At 41.7% G+C, this 20,073-nt stretch overlaps 1 protein-coding gene across 1 annotated transcript in view; it reads right to left on the reverse strand.

Annotated features, from left to right (window-relative positions):
* Positions 1 to 20,073, reverse strand: part of ATP13A5 (ATPase 13A5) — a 114,330-nt gene that overhangs the window by 16,436 nt on the left and 77,821 nt on the right. Inside the window, exons 18-25 of the mRNA XM_047100030.1 lie at positions 19,378 to 19,502; positions 18,400 to 18,560; positions 15,853 to 15,978; positions 14,377 to 14,456; positions 12,131 to 12,173; positions 10,319 to 10,428; positions 7,530 to 7,626; positions 5,451 to 5,523 (exon numbers count right to left, since the gene is read on the reverse strand). Coding sequence (XP_046955986.1) covers positions 5,451 to 5,523; positions 7,530 to 7,626; positions 10,319 to 10,428; positions 12,131 to 12,173; positions 14,377 to 14,456; positions 15,853 to 15,978; positions 18,400 to 18,560; positions 19,378 to 19,502 — 815 coding nt within the window. The remainder of the gene's footprint in view (positions 1 to 5,450; positions 5,524 to 7,529; positions 7,627 to 10,318; positions 10,429 to 12,130; positions 12,174 to 14,376; positions 14,457 to 15,852; positions 15,979 to 18,399; positions 18,561 to 19,377; positions 19,503 to 20,073) is intronic.

Genomic DNA, 20,073 nt, shown 5'->3' on the forward strand with positions numbered 1-20,073 from the left:
GAGGTTTGAGGCCTGCTTGCATGGCAATGCTTACTCTCTGTGATCATGCTCAGGTCTGTTAGGCCAGCCTGGGTCCAGAATTAAAACTGTGGAGCTGACTTGAATGAAACCCCTAACCTGGGGCAAGACCAACTGATCTACCTCCTAAAACAGATCAGATTCAGCTGACCTAGACCAGCTGACTGACAGTCTACCTACAGAGCAATGGTATTGTAAGCCACCGGGCTTTGGGGAGAAGTTTGTTATACAGTAGTAATGTGGTAATAGCTGATTGATAGAGTCCTAACATAAAGAATATTTTAACTTTTCCCATATTAGAAATCCTAATACTTTCTGATAGAGAATGTGTATATCTGACTATAAAATTAACGACTAGCGTTTAAGGGCCCCTACTATGTTCCAGAGGCTATGCTATGTGTCTTATACACATCATTTCTTTTTTTTTTTTCTTAATGTTTATTTATTTTGAGAGAGGGGGACAGAGAGCCAATGGGCGGGGGGGGGCAGGCAGAGAGAGAGGGAGACTGAAAATCCCAAGCAGGCTCTGCACTGTCAGCGAGGAGCCCGATGCTGGGCTCGAACCCACAAACTGTGACATCATGACCTGAACTGAAATTGAGAGTCAGACACTCAACTGACTGAGCCACCCAGGCGCCTCTAAACGTTATTTCTTTAAAAATCAGGGGCGCCTGGGTGACGCAGTCGGTTACGTGTCCGACTTCAGCCAGGTCACGATCTCGCGGTCCGTGAGTTTGAGCCCCGCGTCGGGCTCTGGGCTGATGGCTCAGAGCCTGGAGCCTGTTTCCAATTCTGTGTCTCCCTCTCTCTCTGCCCCTCCCCCGTTCATGCTCTGTCTCTCTCTGTCCCAAAAATAAATAAAAAACGTTGAAAAAAAAATTAAAAAAAAAATCAATGCAAAATAGGTATCTCATCTCTATTTTACAGGTGAAGAAACTGAGCTTCAGAGAAGTAGGGCCCCTTATGTAAAGACCCATAGTTTGTGAGCAATAGGGTGGTAAAATAAACTTAAGTCTGTAAAGCCTCCCATTCTCTGCTCTATAGCATACTACAGTAGTGTGGATTTCATGAATCAAAAAGGATAAAAAACTTTTCTGAATTGCCCAGGTTTCTTCAAAATGATGTTGATATATGCAATCATGTTGCATGGAGAGAAATGTAAGCTTGTGAAGTGTTATATTTTATTCAGAATTAATCACTCTCTCCTCTGAGAGTCCACAGCACATTACTCATTTTGCTGCCCCGTAGTGAGGCTGTCTCAGATTAAATCTAGTCGTTGACACATGCACTCAGCAGACTATGAGCTCGTTGAGGGAGGAAATCTAGTCTCATACCATTTCCTGTCCCTTACTGAAATTAGTATAGGGCCTGCTATGTGGGAGGACCTAGCAGTTTCAAATTTTTATTTTCAAAGGATACTCATAATTTTTCAGCATTATTTGGATATATTGTGGGTGTGATTCTCCTAAATAGTTGGCTTGCTTTATATTATGGACATTTCAAGTCATGTAACTCAAATTTCCAGAGCCTCCTGAACCCACCTGAACCACATGCAAGATTTTGAATGTGCCTCATGAGGCTTTTAAGGTGAAAAGATCTCTGTCTTCCATGATATTCTCCAAAGGGAGCAAGAACCAAAAAAAAAAAAAATTTAGGATTCTTTGAAGCAATGTTGGAATTTATGTAAGAGATGCATTTACATAATGGATGGAGTCCCTCCTACAGCCTTTTTCTCTGGACAGTACCTCCTTCCACATGCTGAAATGGTTGGCCTAAATGGAGCCAAATTACATGACCTCATTTTCATTCACAGAAATGACTGGCTTAAGGTAGACATCTTACTCAAGTTAGGTCAATGAATTTTCTCTCCAAAATATTTGCAAATGAGACACCGAGAGGCTGAGCTAATTAGCTGTGCAAAGACAAACAGAAAGGTTATGGAGATTCAATAATAGAGACACCATTTAGGGTCATTTGCAAGGTGAATGAGTTTAAGTCAGATAAAAAAAGAGTGGAAAGGAGAAGAAAGAGACAAGATGGTTTCTTGGAAATAAAAAAAGTGGCCTCTGTTTTTCACTCTTTGGTGTTCTAGTCCTTCTCTGGACTGGGTGCTTCTGAGTTTCTATTCTCAGATTTTTTTTTTTGAGAATTATATTCATAAACATCCCCCTATCTCTATTTTCTTGATCTAATTTGAGTGGGTTTTGTTGAAGAGGATAGAGATGCAGCTAGAACAAATTCCTTTCAAAATGGCTCCTATACCTACTAGGGTCAAATTGAGCTTTAAGACATACATTTTCTTAATTGACTTCTCTGACTTCATTTTACTATTCTGCTTGATTTCCCCTTTAATATAGCTTGTCTTATTAGCTACCTTTGTGTTACCTTAAAATCTTGTAAGAACAAGGCAGTATAGGAAAGCAGGTGCATAAAAAATTAAATATGCAATGGCATTATCTTTGTGCCATACTAATTCAGGCTTGAGGTTAAACACCCTAACCTGGAAACCTGGAAAGAAAAGAGCCGTGGTGAGAGTGATTTTATATTAATCGTCCAATTGTCAATGACTACTAACATCTGCAGATGAATGTCCACAGTTCTCAACCTGGTAGTCAAGTTCTATGATCTGACCCAACTCATCTTTTCAAATTGCATCTCCTGCTGTTCCTTTTCACATACGCTACAGTGTGGTCAAATTGAAAAACTCATGCCCCAGCTCTCTCTTGCTCATGCTGCCTCATTCTACTTGAAAAGCTCTTCTTTTGGGAAAAGATTTTTGAAATCTGTCCATCCTTTCTATTTTGGTGCAAATGTTACTTCTTCCATGAAGCCATCCTTAGTATTTCTCTCTTTTCTCCATTGCCATCTCTGCCTTAACCCCAGATTATCAGAAATAACCTCTCGTTTCTCTGAACTCCCAAAGCACCTGCTGTGTTCTGGCACTCACTACTTTTGACTTTCATTTCCTTCATACATTTGTGTGAAGCCCCCTCCCCAACTAACTCTATACTTCAGTGATCAGTCTTTTCATGCCCCAGACACCTATGTACCTAACATGTAGTAGGAGATGAACACATCTAAGAGGATGTTGAATGGGGCTTTTCCTCTGTCTGAGGAATTTTACTGAATCTCATATTTGATAATGATAAATCCCAACTGAATGTAAAGAGAGATCATGCCATATCTCTGTTGTACTCACTCAGAGGTATCCATACTGGTCCTTCAAGTGTAGCCATGCCCCTACCCCCAAGCAATTACCTATGTGCCAAATCCATAAGAGAAAACCATGCTTTAAGGGAAATTGTTAAGAGCTGCAAGAATTATGGTTATCTTCCTAGCATCACTCCAATCCAAAATTAGGGGAGGTCAAAAGAACTACTCTACGAGAGACCTGAAGTGTCTTGAGGGGGAAGATTGGCTTGCCACCTTCGGCTGCAATAACAGAGGAGAAGGACGGGGGGCAGCAGCGAGAGAAAGCTATATATCTATCCATTAGGTGAAGTGGAAGCTATGGAAATTAGCCAGGCTGGGGCTGTGTTGGAAGGAATCCACCCAGTGGGGGCAGTCTGCGGGGGCTAGGGAGCCAAGCAGTAGAAAAAGTCTTCGTGGTGTTTACCACCAGCAGGCAATTGTTGAAAGGAATCCTGGGGAGTCAGAGGGAGAGAATACCACCCATGTCAGGAAGGAGTCTAGTCCAGAGCAATTCACAGGAATCTGAAAAACCCCCAAACTCACCAGTGATCCCATACCAATTGCCTGAAGTTTAGATGCCTGCCACATTAGACGGTACTTGACAGGACAAAACTACAATACCCCACGTGTATAAAGGGCCATTTGCTTTTGTTGTTCCAAGGTTCCCTGAGCAAGGGGCCCAAGGAAAGTAGAGAGTATGGCCTTCTCTCCCACTGCTTGCTTCAAGGTCAGGTTTGATCTAGAGGAAGAAAAAGTTTGAACTGGATGCAAACACGAAATGTTCATTTACGATACCTAGGCTTTTGATGTCTGAAATCATTTTAATACCTGATATTGACCAGGAAGTGATGTGCCCGTGGGATGATTGGGCTTGCAGTGATGGAAAAACAATAGCGTTTGAAGGCAGAGGAGAAAAACACAAACACTACTACTCACGTTTTTGGATTTTGAATCAATCAGCCTAGCTGTACGCATTCTAACTCTGTTCAAGGGCTCACTGAGTTAGCCAGTTATTTCAAAAGAAGAAAAAGAGATTAGGTGCAGGGTGGTATCATTCATCTTGCTGTGAGTGCTTACAGTGTGTGACACACTGTGTTGTACCCTTCACATGCATTGTTTTGTCTGATCCTCACAATCATATGAGAACATTTCATGTCAGAAAATTATTTCATAAATAATTTGCCAAAGTTCTCAGAGATAGGGAGTGGTGAATAGCCATAGCCTTCACCTTTGTGCTACTGCTGCTAGCTTAGCTCCTGGAAGTTCCTGGTGGTTTTTTTTTTTTCTTCCTCTTCTTCTTTTCTTCTTTTAGCATCATCGACCATGTTCACAAGTAAATCACACAAAGTGCTTAAAAATAGCCAACATTGCAAAGGCAATATCATTGACTCAAAATATTCCAGTCATGTGACTATTAATAATGCACAGAAAAATAGGCTAATGGACTACAAATACACATTTCCACCCTAAGAATCGAAATTAATGTCACGTATGTTTCTGACACTGGTAAATTTTGCCACAGGGTTGATGTATCCGTTTCATGTTTTAAGATGCTACATGAAATTCTCAAGGTTATTAATATCCTGCATTGTCTGATTTTTTTTATCTGTTTTCATAACAGTCCCATTGTTGAACAAGGAAAAAGAGATGACTATGTCATTCTTTTTCTTTGCTCTCTGTTGAGGCAGTCTCCTTTCTCCCTTATTAAGAGTTAGTATGAAGCCCTGAGTTCTTGGATAAGAAATACTTTATCGCAGTGTCATCACAAAGGAAGGAAATGAGCAGTAGCTGCTGTGAGTCACACCTTGCTTTTGAGAGAATTTCTAGAGTTAAATGCTCGCATTTGTTCTCAACATGTCAAAGACCTAGCAAAAATCTGGTTTCATGTCAACGTGAAACATAGCTGAATAATGGAAAGTGACCTTTGGGTTTTAAACATTTCCCTTTCTAGGTTTCTTGTACAATTTTCTATGTACAAGACACAAACCTACAAGGAACTCAGAATACATTGACCATTTTATGAAGCTAAGACTTATTTGCTATCAGGATGTTTTAGTGCCAAATCTCAGGACTTCAAGCCTCCACTTACTGCCAACACCTCTTTCAAAAAATTCACAAGTACAAGTGGTTTCAGTAGTAAAGGTGTATCATTCCCAAAAGCTTTTATTTGTATGAGCATTTCTAGAATGTCATGGGTAAATAAATACAAATAATGCTGTTTACTTTGCTGAAGTACTTACTTGTTAAACAGACCATCAAGGTAATGGCTACGTCTTGCATGAGATACTGGTAATTCCCAAAAAGCTGTAGCTGCTGGAAAGGAAATAAAAGTAAATATAAATGTTGCTTCTGCCATTATAGCATTTTTATTATTGCCAACTCTCTTTCTGAACGTAATCAGGAAGCAACTGTTATTTTTCTCTCCTCTTTAAAAAGAAAGTAACTTGCCTATGATCTTTAGCATCTCAGTGTAGATAATGAAGCCAGATCACTATTTTCCCAGTGTTTAACTTAATTCCATGTTAGCAACAAGAGTCAGTCCATTGGGAAACACCCAGGCTTTGGCCACAGTAATCTGACAGCTGTAGTCTCAGCCTGGACATTTGAATTCTCGACATGAGATACCCGCTGGGAACTTTAAGCTTAAACATTTGAAATCCAAGCCTCAAATCATTCAACAGGTGTTCCTCTCCATCCTATCCATGGATTGAGTTCACAAATAGTTCTCTTGGGGTCCGTTCACTTTTATAAACTGAACAACTGCCACTATTCCCAAGGAAGCCCATTACAGACTTCAGTCTGGTATGCTTGACTTTCTAAGGTCTGTGTAGACATAGAAGTTGTTTGAAGTTTACATTTATGGAGTCATATATAAAAGTCAGCATATAACCTCCAGAAATTTGCCTTGCAATACCTTTTGCAGCCAGGTCTGTTTATGTGCTTCATAGCTGCTGACTGAGCACTAACTTATAACCTGGTCTGAGCCATTATAGACCAGATTTATGCAAATGAGAAATACTTCTGGATTTTTAGAGTGTGAAACCAAGGCCCTGAAGTTTCTAATTTAAGGTCTCTGGGGGACACTCTTTTCTGGGTCTAAACCATCAGAATGAATGGCTTCAGGCTAGACTATCATTCCAATTCTGTGTGTGAAGACTTTGAACTGAGAAATATTTCAGATTTTTAAGAAGATACAAATGATTCCTCATCCTCCATAATAAAGGGTTCCCAGTGGTTCTCATCCTCTAATTCTCTGTCCTCTTTACTTTTCTTTCTCACATCCTTCCTCTTCTTTCCCCCTCAGAATGGTGCAGTTATATATAGGCAGGTGACATGAAACAGGGAGGAATTTTCACAGGCAGCTTCAGTATTTGTTCCGGAAGCCGTTTTCATAGAACTATGGGGATCTGCCAGCCTGACCTCCCAGAAGCATATAAAGGCTTGGCTAAGGGCAAGATCTAGTATGTTCTTAGCGATAAAGGCAGAATTTGAATCTAGGTTTTCTGACTCCCAGTCCAGTTTCTGTTTCTACCCACCTGGTTGCCCCTTAGCCCTCTGTGTCTGATTCTTGTGCATGATAGCCCACCAGATGCTAGAGACCTGTGGTCCTCATTCATGTCTCAAATGTCCCAGGAAAGCAGTATAGTAATAAATGCTCCCTGAAGCGCTCCCTGAGTCTGTTGGATCATTTTACTCTAGAGCAAGTTATGACTGAAATAATGAAGATTTTCAACTTATACATATCTCTTCCATATAGCTATTTAATTTGTAAGTGATTATTTGTAAGTGATTATTTTTATCATTTAATTGCAAGTCTTTTTTTTTAATTTTTAAATGCTAATCCTTTACTAATGACATGTCTATGTGTCTAACTTCTGCGCGAGTTCAGAAGTAAAGCTCCAAAATGTGAGTTTTTCTAGTTTTTGAGCCCTTTAAGGTCAAATTCCAGAACTTCTCTTTCTTTTTATCTCTTCTTAATCTTTTGCCCATAGTTGGAGACCGACTTCTTGTTGAGTTGTATTTACGCTGTTCTGAAGTTCTCTTCATACTCCAAGCGGAGAACTAAATGCTTGAAGTGGTCAAGTATCTTAGGTTATCCAGAAGAAAACAGCACTGCTAGAAAACTGATCTCTAGCTACTTATTTCTAGCTCCATGCTGTGTGTGCAGTTATGCCAAGTTCCCAAGTTTGCAGACATCTGTTTTTGAGAAATGTCATTTATTTATAAAACATTAAATCCTGTGTAGGAGCCACACCCCCAAGAACAAACCAAGTATGTAAATGCAATTAAAACTGGGAAGAAATTATTTTGGTTCATACCCAATAGAGCAGTGATGCACCAATAAGTTGGATTATGCCATACATGGTCAAGTATTTAAATACCCCAAAGGATGAAACCAGAGCAGCTCGGCCTTCTCTGTTTAAGAAAAGATAAAAATAACTGGTTATGCATAATATACATCTCCCAGTCTTTTATATTTCAAAGGGAGTTCAAATTTAATAGCTTGTACATTAGCTTGTAGCTAATACATTCACTTAATCAATGATTCATCGTCTCAATTATTTGTTGAAACACTCATCTGTTCATTCATTTTCAGCTTCTATCATGACCTCACTCATTCACTCACTTTTATTTAGGGCTTATAAGGTATCAGCATTGTGCTAAGAGTCATGGAGTATATAAATGAATCAGGCACAGTCTTTATTTTCAGTGACTTAAAAAGATTAACACATATATTAGAAACACATGACATTATGATGAGATACAAAATGTCAAGCATTGACTCAGCTGTGACTCTTTACATCCTAACAACAGGCTTCTGAGAACTGAAGTGTGTATGTTTTGGAGTCCCGTGGAGACATTAAGCTAAAGGACAGGTGCTTCTGCATGTTAGGAAGTGTGGGTGTGACTCCAATATGTGAGATGAATTGGGTTTTGTTGGTTTCCATACTCCAGGGAGAACCCATGGTAATAATCTGAGCTGGTGTGCCCTTCAAAAGACATAAAGACAACAGTAAAAACCACAGGTTAAAAAGTAAATATCCACCCCGCCTTGAAAAATCCTGTTTGGCTGCTATTCCCTTAACTGAGGCTTGGTGTGGTGGTGGGTTATGACAGGCCAAAGAAGACAACAACACGAGGCAGGAACACATGATGGAGGGATGGTGAACTTGGCAAACAACCCTTCCTGCAGCCTGCTCTCATCAAACAGAAGCGAATTCACATGGGGGGCAGCCCATATCACCGCCACCACCACCACCACCCCACATTGACATGGGCATTAGTGCTAATTGAAGCTTTTGTCAATGAAATGGGGACTCGAGAAGGAAAACCTTAAAAGACAAACTAATAACCACCTGGGCTCAGGCAGGATGAGAATGTTTGGGAGGGATGGGCCAGGATGCATTGGGCAGATGTTCTCCACCAGGCTGTGAGGCACTAACATTTGTTTTCAGCACAGAGGGTGCAGCAGCAGACAAGCTGAGAGTGGGGCAGGCATGTGAAGCCTAGACCGTTTTCTGACATAAACTTGGTGGTTTCATCCTTTTTCTCCTTTTGTGAATCGCTCAAGAAGCCATTCTAAATAAAGTATGGGTCTCCAAAATTACTCCTATAATTATGAATTTTAAGAAGCCAATTCATTTATTTATGCAGCCTACAAACATTCATCCAGTGCTCTGTTGTGTCCAGCTTAGTGCTGGGCACAATAATACAGAAATGAATAAGGTGTAGTCCTTATCCTAAAAGGCTTCCACTCTAGCAGGAAGTCAGTCATGTTTCAAAAGATACAAATGAAAACCTGTGGACCTATGCATTTAAAACTGTACCTCGCTGCCCCTCTGGAGGATGTTTTCTCAGAAATAAGCATACATCAAGGATAGCAAGGGTAAAATGAGCCTAACAGAGCTGAACCGTATCTCATTTCTATGAATCTAGGAAATAAAAAAGCAAAGAGCTTCTACCTTGAGTCTTACTAAACCATCTGCCACTAGAGAAATTTTACACCATGATGTGTATCTTAAAACACTGCATTCCATTCACAAATGAATTGAGCCATGTGTGTGAGACAGCATCTGAAGTTCAAATTGCACTGCCTCTCAGATGGATCAAATAGGCACTTGTGCAACCATCCAAGAGTTTAAACTCCCTCCACACCAGTTGCTCCAGCTTACCCTCCATAACTCCCACCTGAGAAGCCTCCCAACAGGACGCTTAAGGAGGCTGAGAAGCCTGGGCTATTGGGCTCTACACTCTCCAGTTAAAAATCCCATTTCTAAATGTGGCTCTCCACTCCTCCCACTTGGAATGTTCTCCCACCTCCTTCCCGTTTACGTACTTCCTATCCATCCTTCAAGTCCCAATTCCCCTCCTGAAACCTTCCCTCCTGGCTTGAGTTACCAATCGGAACTACTGGAACAATTACCATATTGTTTGAGCATTAATTTTTTTAAAACTAATTTGTTCAGCACTTCTCACTGATCAGGCAGATGATTCTCCATTTTGTGATTATATTTCTATCTCTCTGTACCTTTACTGGAACATGAGACTTCCAGGACAAAATCTGTCTCATCCTTTATCCACCATATTTCCAAGCACAGTATTTTATTTTATTTTATTTTATTTTTTTAATTTTTTTTTTCAACGTTTATTTATTTTTGGGACAGAGAGAGACAGAGCATGAACGGGGGAGGGGCAGAGAGAGAGGCAGACACAGAATCGGAAACAGGCTCCAGGCTCCGAGCCATCAGCCCAGAGCCCGACGCGGGGCTCGAACTCACGCACCGCGAGATCGTGACCTGGCTGAAGTCGGACGCTTAACCGACTGCGCCACCCAGGCGCCCCAAGAAATGCAGTTTTTAAGTATCAACTCTACCTTTCAACTGTCCATACAATATAGCCTTTCATCCTTTCAGCCTCGGCAAAGGTCACTTTTTGTGGTTTTTACCAGCATTCCCAAGCAGCACAAATGGCCCCTTAACTGGTGCTCGGATAGCACTGTACCCATACCTCTGTGTGACATTTATCACTTTAAATTGTGGTTGAATTCTGTACAGAGCCAGACAATGAGCCCGTCGGTCATGAGGGTGGAAGGGAACTAGTGGCTTACCTGATGAGATGAGGCACACACGCGATGTTGGCTATTTTTGAGGTGAAAGGGGAGGCCACAGATGCCTCCTGCTCTGACAGTGAAATGCCCGCATGAGCCATTTTCAAAGCCTAGAAGGATAAATCCATGTTACACCCATGACTCCTCGGGCCATGTTCTAACTGAACACCATGAGCTATTCTTCACATTATTGAGTTTATAACCCTGTAACCTTCCAGCCCTGGGTGTCTGTTTATGCTGTCCCTCCACATGGAGTACTATCCCCCTCCAGATCCAGAAAGTCATCAACCAAAGAGGCGCCAGCTAAACGATGCTCCTGGGGCAAAAGACTGGTGTGTGCGTTCATATGCATGTGTGTGCATTGCTTGTGCAGATGTAGATGTGATAAGCAAAAGGAAGGAATCATTCAAGAAGTCAACTGAAAAGGTGATAGCATTTGGATGGGTATGTGTGGGGGTCTTCCTCATCACAGTTCTTACACTCAGCAGACCATCTTCACGAACGATAGGAAAAGATATCAAATCCCCACCTATCTCTGGGCTCCCTGATATAGCCAACCAGTTAACTGTTGGGACGAGGTACGGGGCTCACAGCCATCTTCACTGGAGACAGGGACCGAATCGTACTTATCACACATCCTTCCAGGACCTGTGTTGCTTCACTAAAATAAAGGCTAATTCATTGTCGCAAGACTCGAAATGGCCCAGAGAGAGCATAGAGCAGACAGTGGCCAATAAGCAGGCCAGAGTAAATTTTTTAATCCCATAAGAATTGTATGAGCATAAAATGAGATTTCGTAGTTCTGTAGTTCTGTAGAACCGCAAAGCATCTGTTTACCGTGGCTGGCACATACTAAATTCATGTTCAATACACATTAGAATATTTCCTTCTCCCTCTATTCTCTCTTAGTATTTTGTATCTCTATTACATATATTAAGATCATCTGTTTTATGCTTGGGTTAATATATAATTTTTAATGTTTATTTATTTTTGAAGGAGACAGAGCATGAGCGGGAGAAAAGCAGAGAGAGAGGGAGACACAGAATCCAAAGCAGGCTCCAGGCTCTGAGCTGTTAGTACAGAGCCTGACACAGGGCTCGAACTCACGAGCTGCAAGAGCATGACCTGAGCCGAAGTCGGATGCTTAACCAACCGAGCCACCCAGGGACCCCGGTTTGGGTTAATATTATGCATGATTCTTTCCACCACTAGATAATGAATATTAGGGGGCAGAGACTATGTCTTTTTTTAGCACTTATTATTTGTTTTGTTCTAATTTCTACATAATTATGAGAATGGGTAACTCATTTTAGGTTTTGAAGCATAGACTAACAACGAGCGTCTTCTCGTGACGCATTAGGTAGAAAAATTCATAATAGATCTCTAAGCGTGAACACAGTTTTTCACAGAACTTAGACGAAAATATTTAAAAAGAGAGGAACACAACTACCCAGATCCTAAGGATCTAGTAGGCTTTGGAAATACAAAGCAATCCCGTTCAGTTTTGGGCTGAAGATTTTGTACTGAAAATATTTGCTTACGCACATAAATCTTCAAGGTGGGCTATTAATTCAACCATATCTTCAACACTCAGGGTCTAAAACACGTACTGCTTTCTCTTGTGTATGGGAAGGCATCTGCTGAGAATTATTTAATTTAGGCCTCTCTATAGTTTGTCATAGCCACATAGTTTGGTCTGCGATTTCACTGATATGTTATGCATACATGATTTTATACATAATTCAACACTTTAAACCATCAGTTTCAAACGTTTCCTTCACTCGGCCTTTACTACTCATGTGTTCTACTCACCCCACAGTCATTAGCTCCATCTCCGCACATGCCCACGTAGTAACTGCAGGGGATGGATAAAAAACATTAATGCCTTAACTCCTCTCTTGGGTAATTTTCATCACAACCAACTCACACGTGATGTATGTGTGTGTGTTGAACACACGTGGCATCAGGCTCGTGGCAAATGACTTGGAGAGAAATATCCCCAGAGGAATAAGGCTGTTGTATTTAAGTTGTTTCCACCATGTGGAAATGACAGTGATTTTGCCAAGGACGGCCACCAAGAAGATTACACATTTCAAAACAAGTCCTGGGTGATTGTATCCATCAGGGCTAAGTTTAAGCGTGTGCAGCCATAATCACAGCACTTCCCACACCTGATGCACCGAATAACCTGATCCATCTGTGTTTTTTGGTGGCTGATGCCCCTGGAAGTTTAGACATTAGGATGAGAAACCTTTGGGAAATGGTTGAACAGATAGAACCAAAAGCATATACACATAATCTGGAGGCATTCTGGAGTGATATGAGAGCATATGCTCCTAATCGCTACCAGTTTGGTGTGCAAACACCACAGCATGAATACAAGAGTAATAACAACACCAATACAGGCAAAAAATAAAGTTCTTGGACAGTTTCCTTATGATTAGCTGACACATAAGAGATGGTCATTTTTATAAGTCAAAAATGGTCAAAACAAACTCATAAGATTCAACCCAATATTTGGCAGGTATATACGAAAATATTCTTATAAACACTTCATGGGCTCTCACGCATGTCATGACTGTGTACATTTGCTGAAGTGGGTCCTTTTCTTCAGGCTCAAATCACATATTTAGTCTTTATATCACACAAAGAATCTTACATCTTCAAGTGCTCCCTGAATTCAGAAGACAACTCAGACAACCTTATGTGCATTGTCAGTGATAAAGTCAGGAGGAATAAGATGGGGAAATCGAGAAGACAGTTCATTCCGAGACAGCATATTTTCCTGAATTAATTTTTCTTTAAGGGACTATAGCTTTTCAAAAGTAAGCATATAAATTGGCAAAATTTCTTAGGCATTTGAGATGGGTAAAATTACTTTCTTCGGCTATTATCATATAATGACCATGTAAGTAAAATAGTCACTTAAACACTGGCTACTAACCCAGCCTCAAGGCATTATGGGAGTTGACAGGCATTCTTTTTAAAACTTCCCTAAGAATGTTTTGGCAACACAAAATAATAGTGAAAGGCAGTCTCCTGATTTTAGCTACTACTTGTCAGTAATTATCTGAAGTTTCACTACTCTCTTTCCTTTTCACTTTCTGGAAATATGTAGCTCAGAAATTATAACATTCCCAGAAAATTATAGGTAGGTCTGGTCTCAAGAAGAACCATTTCACTCTGATGTACATGGTTATATTTTTGAAGGAGATAAAAAAAAGGACTTTTTTTTTTTTTTTTTTCCTTTGGCCTCCATACCCAAACCATTGCCAGGGCCACATACAGTGAGACTATCATTCCACCTCTTTCCTACTGGTCCTGGAATCATTCACATATCTTCTAATGGACCAACCTCAAATAATTCCAGGGGATGACCCACACACTTCCTCATTTTTCTCATTCTGAGATATATAAGCCCCTATTTTTTCTATTCCCTACATCCAAGCAGAGGATCTTCCTTTAAGTTATGCTGTATGGGCCACAGAAGGAATGCTGTATGGGGTAGGCAGCTTCCAAAATGGCTCTATGATTGCCATCTCCTGGTGTTCAAGACGTTATATAAAGCCCTTCCCTGGGTGTGGGCTAGACTCAGTGACGTGCCTCTAATAAAGAGAATACAGCAAAAGTGATGGGATGTCTCTTCTGAGATGAGGATATAAAAAATGGTGATCTCTCTCCGTCTCTTTTGCTCACTCTTGTGGATGCTAGCTACCACACTATGAGCTGCCTTATGAAATGATCCATGTAGCAAGGAGCACAGGGTGGCTTCTGTCCAACAGCTACAGGGAACTAAAAAATCCTGCCAACAGCACGTGAGGGAGGCCAGTGGCAGGTCCCTCCTCCTCCAGCACTGAGGTAGCTGCAGTCCTGCCTAACACCTAACTGCAGCCTTGTGAGAGGCCTGAGCCGGAAGACTCAGCTCGGCACACCTGGCTTTCTGACCCGTTGGAATGTAAAATAATAAGTGGTGTTATTCTAAGCCACTAAATGTGGGGTTAATTTGTTACGCAGCAATAGTTAATGAGTACACTCTCCTTTCGTGCAATAATACCTACTTTAATTTCTGAAATTCTTCAATAAGACTAGATTTCTGCCCAGGAGACATTCTTGCAAAAATGGTTCCATTCACCAGGATCTAAAGAGAAAAACAACTACTGCAATAAGAGGATGAAGAACACTTTTTTTTAATTTTTAAAGTTTGTTTATTTATTTAGAGAGAAAGGGACAGAGAGAGAGCAGGGGAGGGGCAGAAAGGGAAGAGAGAGAGAGAGAGAGAGAGAGAAAGAGAATCCCAAGCAGGCTTTCTGCTGTGAGCACGGACCCACCATGGGACTCGATCTTATAAACCACGAGATCATGACCTGAACCAAAATCAAGAGTTGGACACTTAACCACCCGAGCCACCCAGGAGCCCCCAAGGAAAATTTTTTTTAAAAAAGAACAGCCCTGAAAGTCATTCCCAGCCACTGTTTGAATATAGCAATAGGTGGTATGTCGTTAGCCCAAATGTCAGGACAGGGAGAAAGGGGACTCAATGCTTTAATATTTAACTTTCACTTTCATCTCCCATCACAACTTTATGACTTTTTTCCTGGCCATTTTTCTGAGATTGGATAAGCTCTAGTTAATAATAGCTGAAAAGCAGCAGAGTATATGGGACAAAAATGCTTAAGGAAATACAGTTCTTTCTACTAAACACTATCACCACAATTGCAGCATAGATAGAGGAAAAGCGATAGGTGAGGAGTGGAGCCCAACGTTCCATTCTCAGCTCTGGTCCCACTAGCTGGGCAAAGCTTAGACAAGGGACCTAAACTCTCTGAGTCTCAGCTTCCCCATCTCCTCAATTAGGTACTGCGCTAGAGCTTTCTAGAAGCCTCTGGGGTCTAGATTCAATGGTCTTGTCTGTTAAGGTGACAGAATTTTCAAGAAACTGCTAACAGATGGTTGCTTGCCCTCAGCTTGTGCTCCACTTATCTCCTTCACACTGACAGCACAACCCTGCACAGCACTATTTTTAAATAGACACACAGAGGACAAGATAACAAATGATTTTGAAAATAAACCACAGGGTCTTTGTTTCCTGCTGCTGTAATTTAAGAATCCAGACAGAAAGGGGAATAGAGCTCAACCTGACATGAGTTGGTGGCTTTCAGAGAGAGGCTGACCCACAAAACAGGCAGCACATTTGGAACTATTTGGAGGTCCTCCCTGCTGGGGAGGGAAAGGAGGAGTCAGACTGGGATTGGGCTGACCATGGGGGGGGGGGGGGGTGAAGAGCTGTACCAGAGCTCAGACTCTGAAGAGGGGGTTATGTGCATGTGCAGGATCAGGTAGGGCTGGGGAACTTCTGAAGGAGCACATTTGGGGGTGTTTATTCCCCAAATCTGAGACAATCTCACTGATCATCACCTTCACTATTCTCTTCTTTTTTTTGTTTTTTGTTTTTTTGTTTTTTTTTTTTTGTTTTTTTTTTTTTTGCCTCACTAATTTGAGAGCAAAACAAAACACTGCATTTCACCAGTACTTACTTTTGGAAGCAAGCTGTTGAAATGCTGAAATATCACTTGGTAGGATTTCCCACTCATTGCAAAATGGTAACAGCTCCCTCTTGCTCCATCAGGCACCGAACTGCTCCCAATGTTAACGCAGGTTTCCTAAATTCAAAAAGGCATTGTTTCCACATGGGCTCTTAAAGAATGTCTCTGCTTTCCTATGTTTTATGGAAGGAAGTGTATTCAAGTTATGCAATAATGTGAGGGCCAGCAAATACATAATGTGCAATTTGTCCATGGAACCTAGACTCCGATGAAGAAGACACTCAAAATGTCCTTCCCAAATTATATGAACATATGAGACATTGACAACACAATGCTCAGGATCATGTCCTAGGAGTTCATACATGTATGTCAGTCTGCTGAGGAAATCCTTCCGAGGTACCCGTTAGTGATTCCAAGGAAGAGTAGAAAACATTCTTCCCTCCTCTTTCCTCTCCTCTTCATGCTTTTATTTCCTAAGATCTTTTACCAGTCATTCACTCACCAATCATTCCCCAATTTCTTCCTTGTAAAATAGGCAGACTCTTTCTTCAGAGCCTAGCTCCTTATAGCACCTGCCTTCTCCCCACCTCAACAGGCAACATGTTCCTTCATGGTGTTCCACTCCTCTTCCATGCCCTATGTTCCATTGCACCGGCTCTTTCTCTCCTGCCCTCCACTTGTCAATGTGCTCCCATCACTGCAATCTAGCTCTACCTGGCTCAGCCCCAAGAGAGAGCACCCGATGAATGCACATGCACTCACAGTGTTGACAGCTGATCATGCTTTTTCATGCAACATTTCTCAGGGGCCCTTACATTAGTGTAGAACTCTGAGTTCAAATAGCATAGAAGGTGAGAACATTCTTTTCACTAGAGGGATTCATCTTAATATTCTGAATTGGGAGGCAAGGAGATACACCCCTCTCTTTCCACACCCCTTCTCCCAACTGCAAAATAGCCAACAAAAATATGCTTAAAGCATTCCACGTGAGGCAAGGAAAGAATTCCTTCTGCTTTCAATAGAAAGTTGGATAGGGAAAGTGTGGTGGGAGGGAGCCAGACTACCCAGCGATGGCCAAAACTTCAGTAAAGGTATTAAATTAGTGAGTCGGTAGTGTGAGTGGACTGTTTGTTAAAAATTAGTGAAGACCTGATTTTTATCACACAGTGAAATGGAGGCAACATGCATTGACACAGAAGCAAGTGAGTTTGCAAGGATATAAGCACCAGAAATCTGCTGAAAGTGCAGATAGAGCTGTCATCTTTTACAGCCAATATGATGGGGTTTGAGCCAAGTAGGGGTAGGGTCACTGTACAGTTGTGCAGTTTGTATACTGTACCAGGCCTACTCTACATTTAACAATCCAAAGGGCTGGTCAGCCTGAAGGAAGGGAGCATTTTTGTAATTTATCACCTGGAGGACCATCTGGAATTCAGATAGGCAGAGGTGCCACATTTAATGCTGGGATGTCAGGCTGCAGCCCATTTTTTTCACAGAAGCACAGGAAATTTGCTATCTCGAAAAGCTTGACACTTGCTAACTTAATGTCACAAACACAGCACAATCTAAATGGCCATGGATCTGGGGGCTCCTGGGTGGCTCAGTGGGTTAAGCGTCCAACTTCAGCTCAGGTCATGATCTCACAGTTAGTGAGTTTGAGCCCCACGTCGGAATCTGTGCTGACAGCTCAGAGCCTGGAGCCTGCTTCAGATTCTGTCTTCCTCTCTCTCCGCCCTTCCTCAGCTTGCAATCTGTTTCTCTCTCTCTCTCACAAAATAAACATCAAAATTTTTTTTAACTTAAAGAAAAAGTATTTCTGAAAAGTCTTTAAAAAAATAAACAAGTAAATGCCCATGGATCTGGGTGCTATCAGACAGACCTAAATTTGATTTCCTGCTCTGCAACTTGCCAGTGGTGTGTCTTGGGCAAGTTTACCTTGTTGGACCTCAGTTTTCACATTTGTGAATTGAACAGTTTGTCAACTGTATAGGCCAACTATGAGATTCATTTTTTTTTTTCAACGTTTATTTATTTTTGGGACAGAGAGAGACAGAGCATGAACGGGGGAGGGGCAGAGAGAGAGGGAGACACAGAATCGGAAACAGGCTCCAGGCTCCGAGCCATCAGCCCAGAGCCTGACGCGGGGCTCGAACTCACGGACCGCGAGATCGTGACCTGGCTGAAGTCGGACGCTTAACCGACTGGGCCACCCAGGCGCCCCTGAGATTCAAATGGGAAATGTGGACATAAGTTCCCAGCCACATTGGAATCATGGGCTGATGCCAGCTCCCAACCCAGAGATTTGGATTTAACCAGTAAAACCTTGGCACTGGAAGCTTTAAAACTCTTCCAGGTGATTTCTTCATGCAGCCAAGGCGAGAAGTGCTAGTGGAAATGCTAAATGCTTTGCAAACTTCAGAACCTCCAGCTGTGAAGGGTTTTGACTTTGGTGACTTCTAACGCCCAGAGAAGGCTGCCCAGGCCAGGGCTGTATGCCATCAGCCCAGGCCACCAAGGGGCCTTCTAACATTTGCTCACATTCTTCTCTGGTCCATTCTCCTGGTTCTCAACCAGCTGCCAAGTCACAGAGGCAGGAACAAAATCTTCTGGTTCATTGGCTTCAACAAGGATCACTTGGCTTCCTCCAGGAATCATTTCAGAATTCTTTGCCACAGTAATCGCTGTTTGAAGGTTGTCACCTAGATGACAAAGAGAGTCAGCTTGCTTTCTGTGTAAATCTCTCAGCAGCTCAAATTGAGCTTTGCCTCCTCTGAGTGGGCATACCCCAATATTGGTGCTCTTTCGGGGGCATTTCCCACTTTTGTCTTTATTTGATAACCATTTGTCTGTCCCTCTTGCCCAAGCCTGTCTGTCTCTAGTGGTCAAAAACAATGTCTGCATCTCCCTGCCACAATGGCAGCATGTCTTCAACATTGAATATTTCCAAAACATGCAAGGATGAATAAGGAAATGGTTACATGCTTTTTGATGAACCCTCAGAAGACTGAGAGCCCCAAGTGGTGAAGATAACACGGGCCCACTCCGATCGCATGGAACCATTTTGGGGATCTGGATTGCAGTCAAACAGAGACTAGAACACTGAGGGCTGGGCCATGCGTGGACTGGATCAGCATATGCTATGCCTGCCCCACAGCCCTGAAGGACAGCTCAGTAGAGTCTTACACCCTTTACACAGAAGTCTCACTGGGGTTCTTGATGAGCACATATCCGTTCTTGTGTTTAAACATTTACTGTGAGCCTATTAACTCTGGACCAAGCCCAAGTAGGGAGAAGGGGCATTAGACAAAGAGAATGAAGTATGGTCTCTGCTACCAAATCTCACAGTCATCTTGGGGCTGCTGCACTTGTGCCGCAAGAACAGGAGTCAAAGAACAGTAACACATGACAGCTAAGTATTTTTCCTTCTGCCTCAGCCACATGAACCCACTTAGCTCACATGGTCTTTTTCTGACGCCTGGGATACATTGAACGTGTCAGGCCTCCAGAAGCACACACCTGTAATCATCACGGTCCTGATGCAGGCTTCATGCAGTTCCTTCAAGACTGGCTTGCTTTCTTCTTTCAAGCGATTCTCCATTATGAGAAGTCCCAGAAATGTCAAGTCTGACTCCACCTTCTCTCTTGGGATTCAGAAGAAAATATTAAACTTATTTATGGAGTCTTGATGGTTGAATTTATTTCTTCCTTAAAAAACTTTTTCTAAATTTTATCAATGTAATGCATGCATATGTTTTAAAAATAAAAAAGAACCCAAAAGCTTATGATGAAAACCAATAGTCCCTGTCTCCACCCCTATTCACGCCCTCTCCTTCCCAGGGGCAACCATTTTTATATATTTTAGCAACTTCTTCCATTTTTGAACTCCATTTTTTAAAAGAATGTGTTTATCTATCAACTCTTCTGTTGGTTTCTAAAATTTTTGTTAATCACACATATTTTGTTTTTAATTTCAAAGACCTTTTTTGTGACCTGGTAATCAGTTTAGTTAGGCATTTAGTAAGTCTATGGGATAATACAGTAACAGTTGAATATGGAATCATTCCTTTCAACCTCCATCTGTAACCTCCAGAAAATATATGATATCAGCTAAGCCTTCAAAAAGTTATCAGAATTTGAAATTGGAAGCTTGGAGTCTAACTGGGTTACACTCATTTTGTAGGAACTCACCTCAGGAATGGAATAAATCTCAGG

This window comes from Lynx rufus, unplaced genomic scaffold (genome assembly GCF_022079265.1).
Source record: "Lynx rufus isolate CCGP_SWC_20201006 ecotype Redwood Valley unplaced genomic scaffold, mLynRuf1.p SCAF_5, whole genome shotgun sequence".
Lineage (NCBI taxonomy): Eukaryota > Metazoa > Chordata > Mammalia > Carnivora > Felidae > Lynx > Lynx rufus.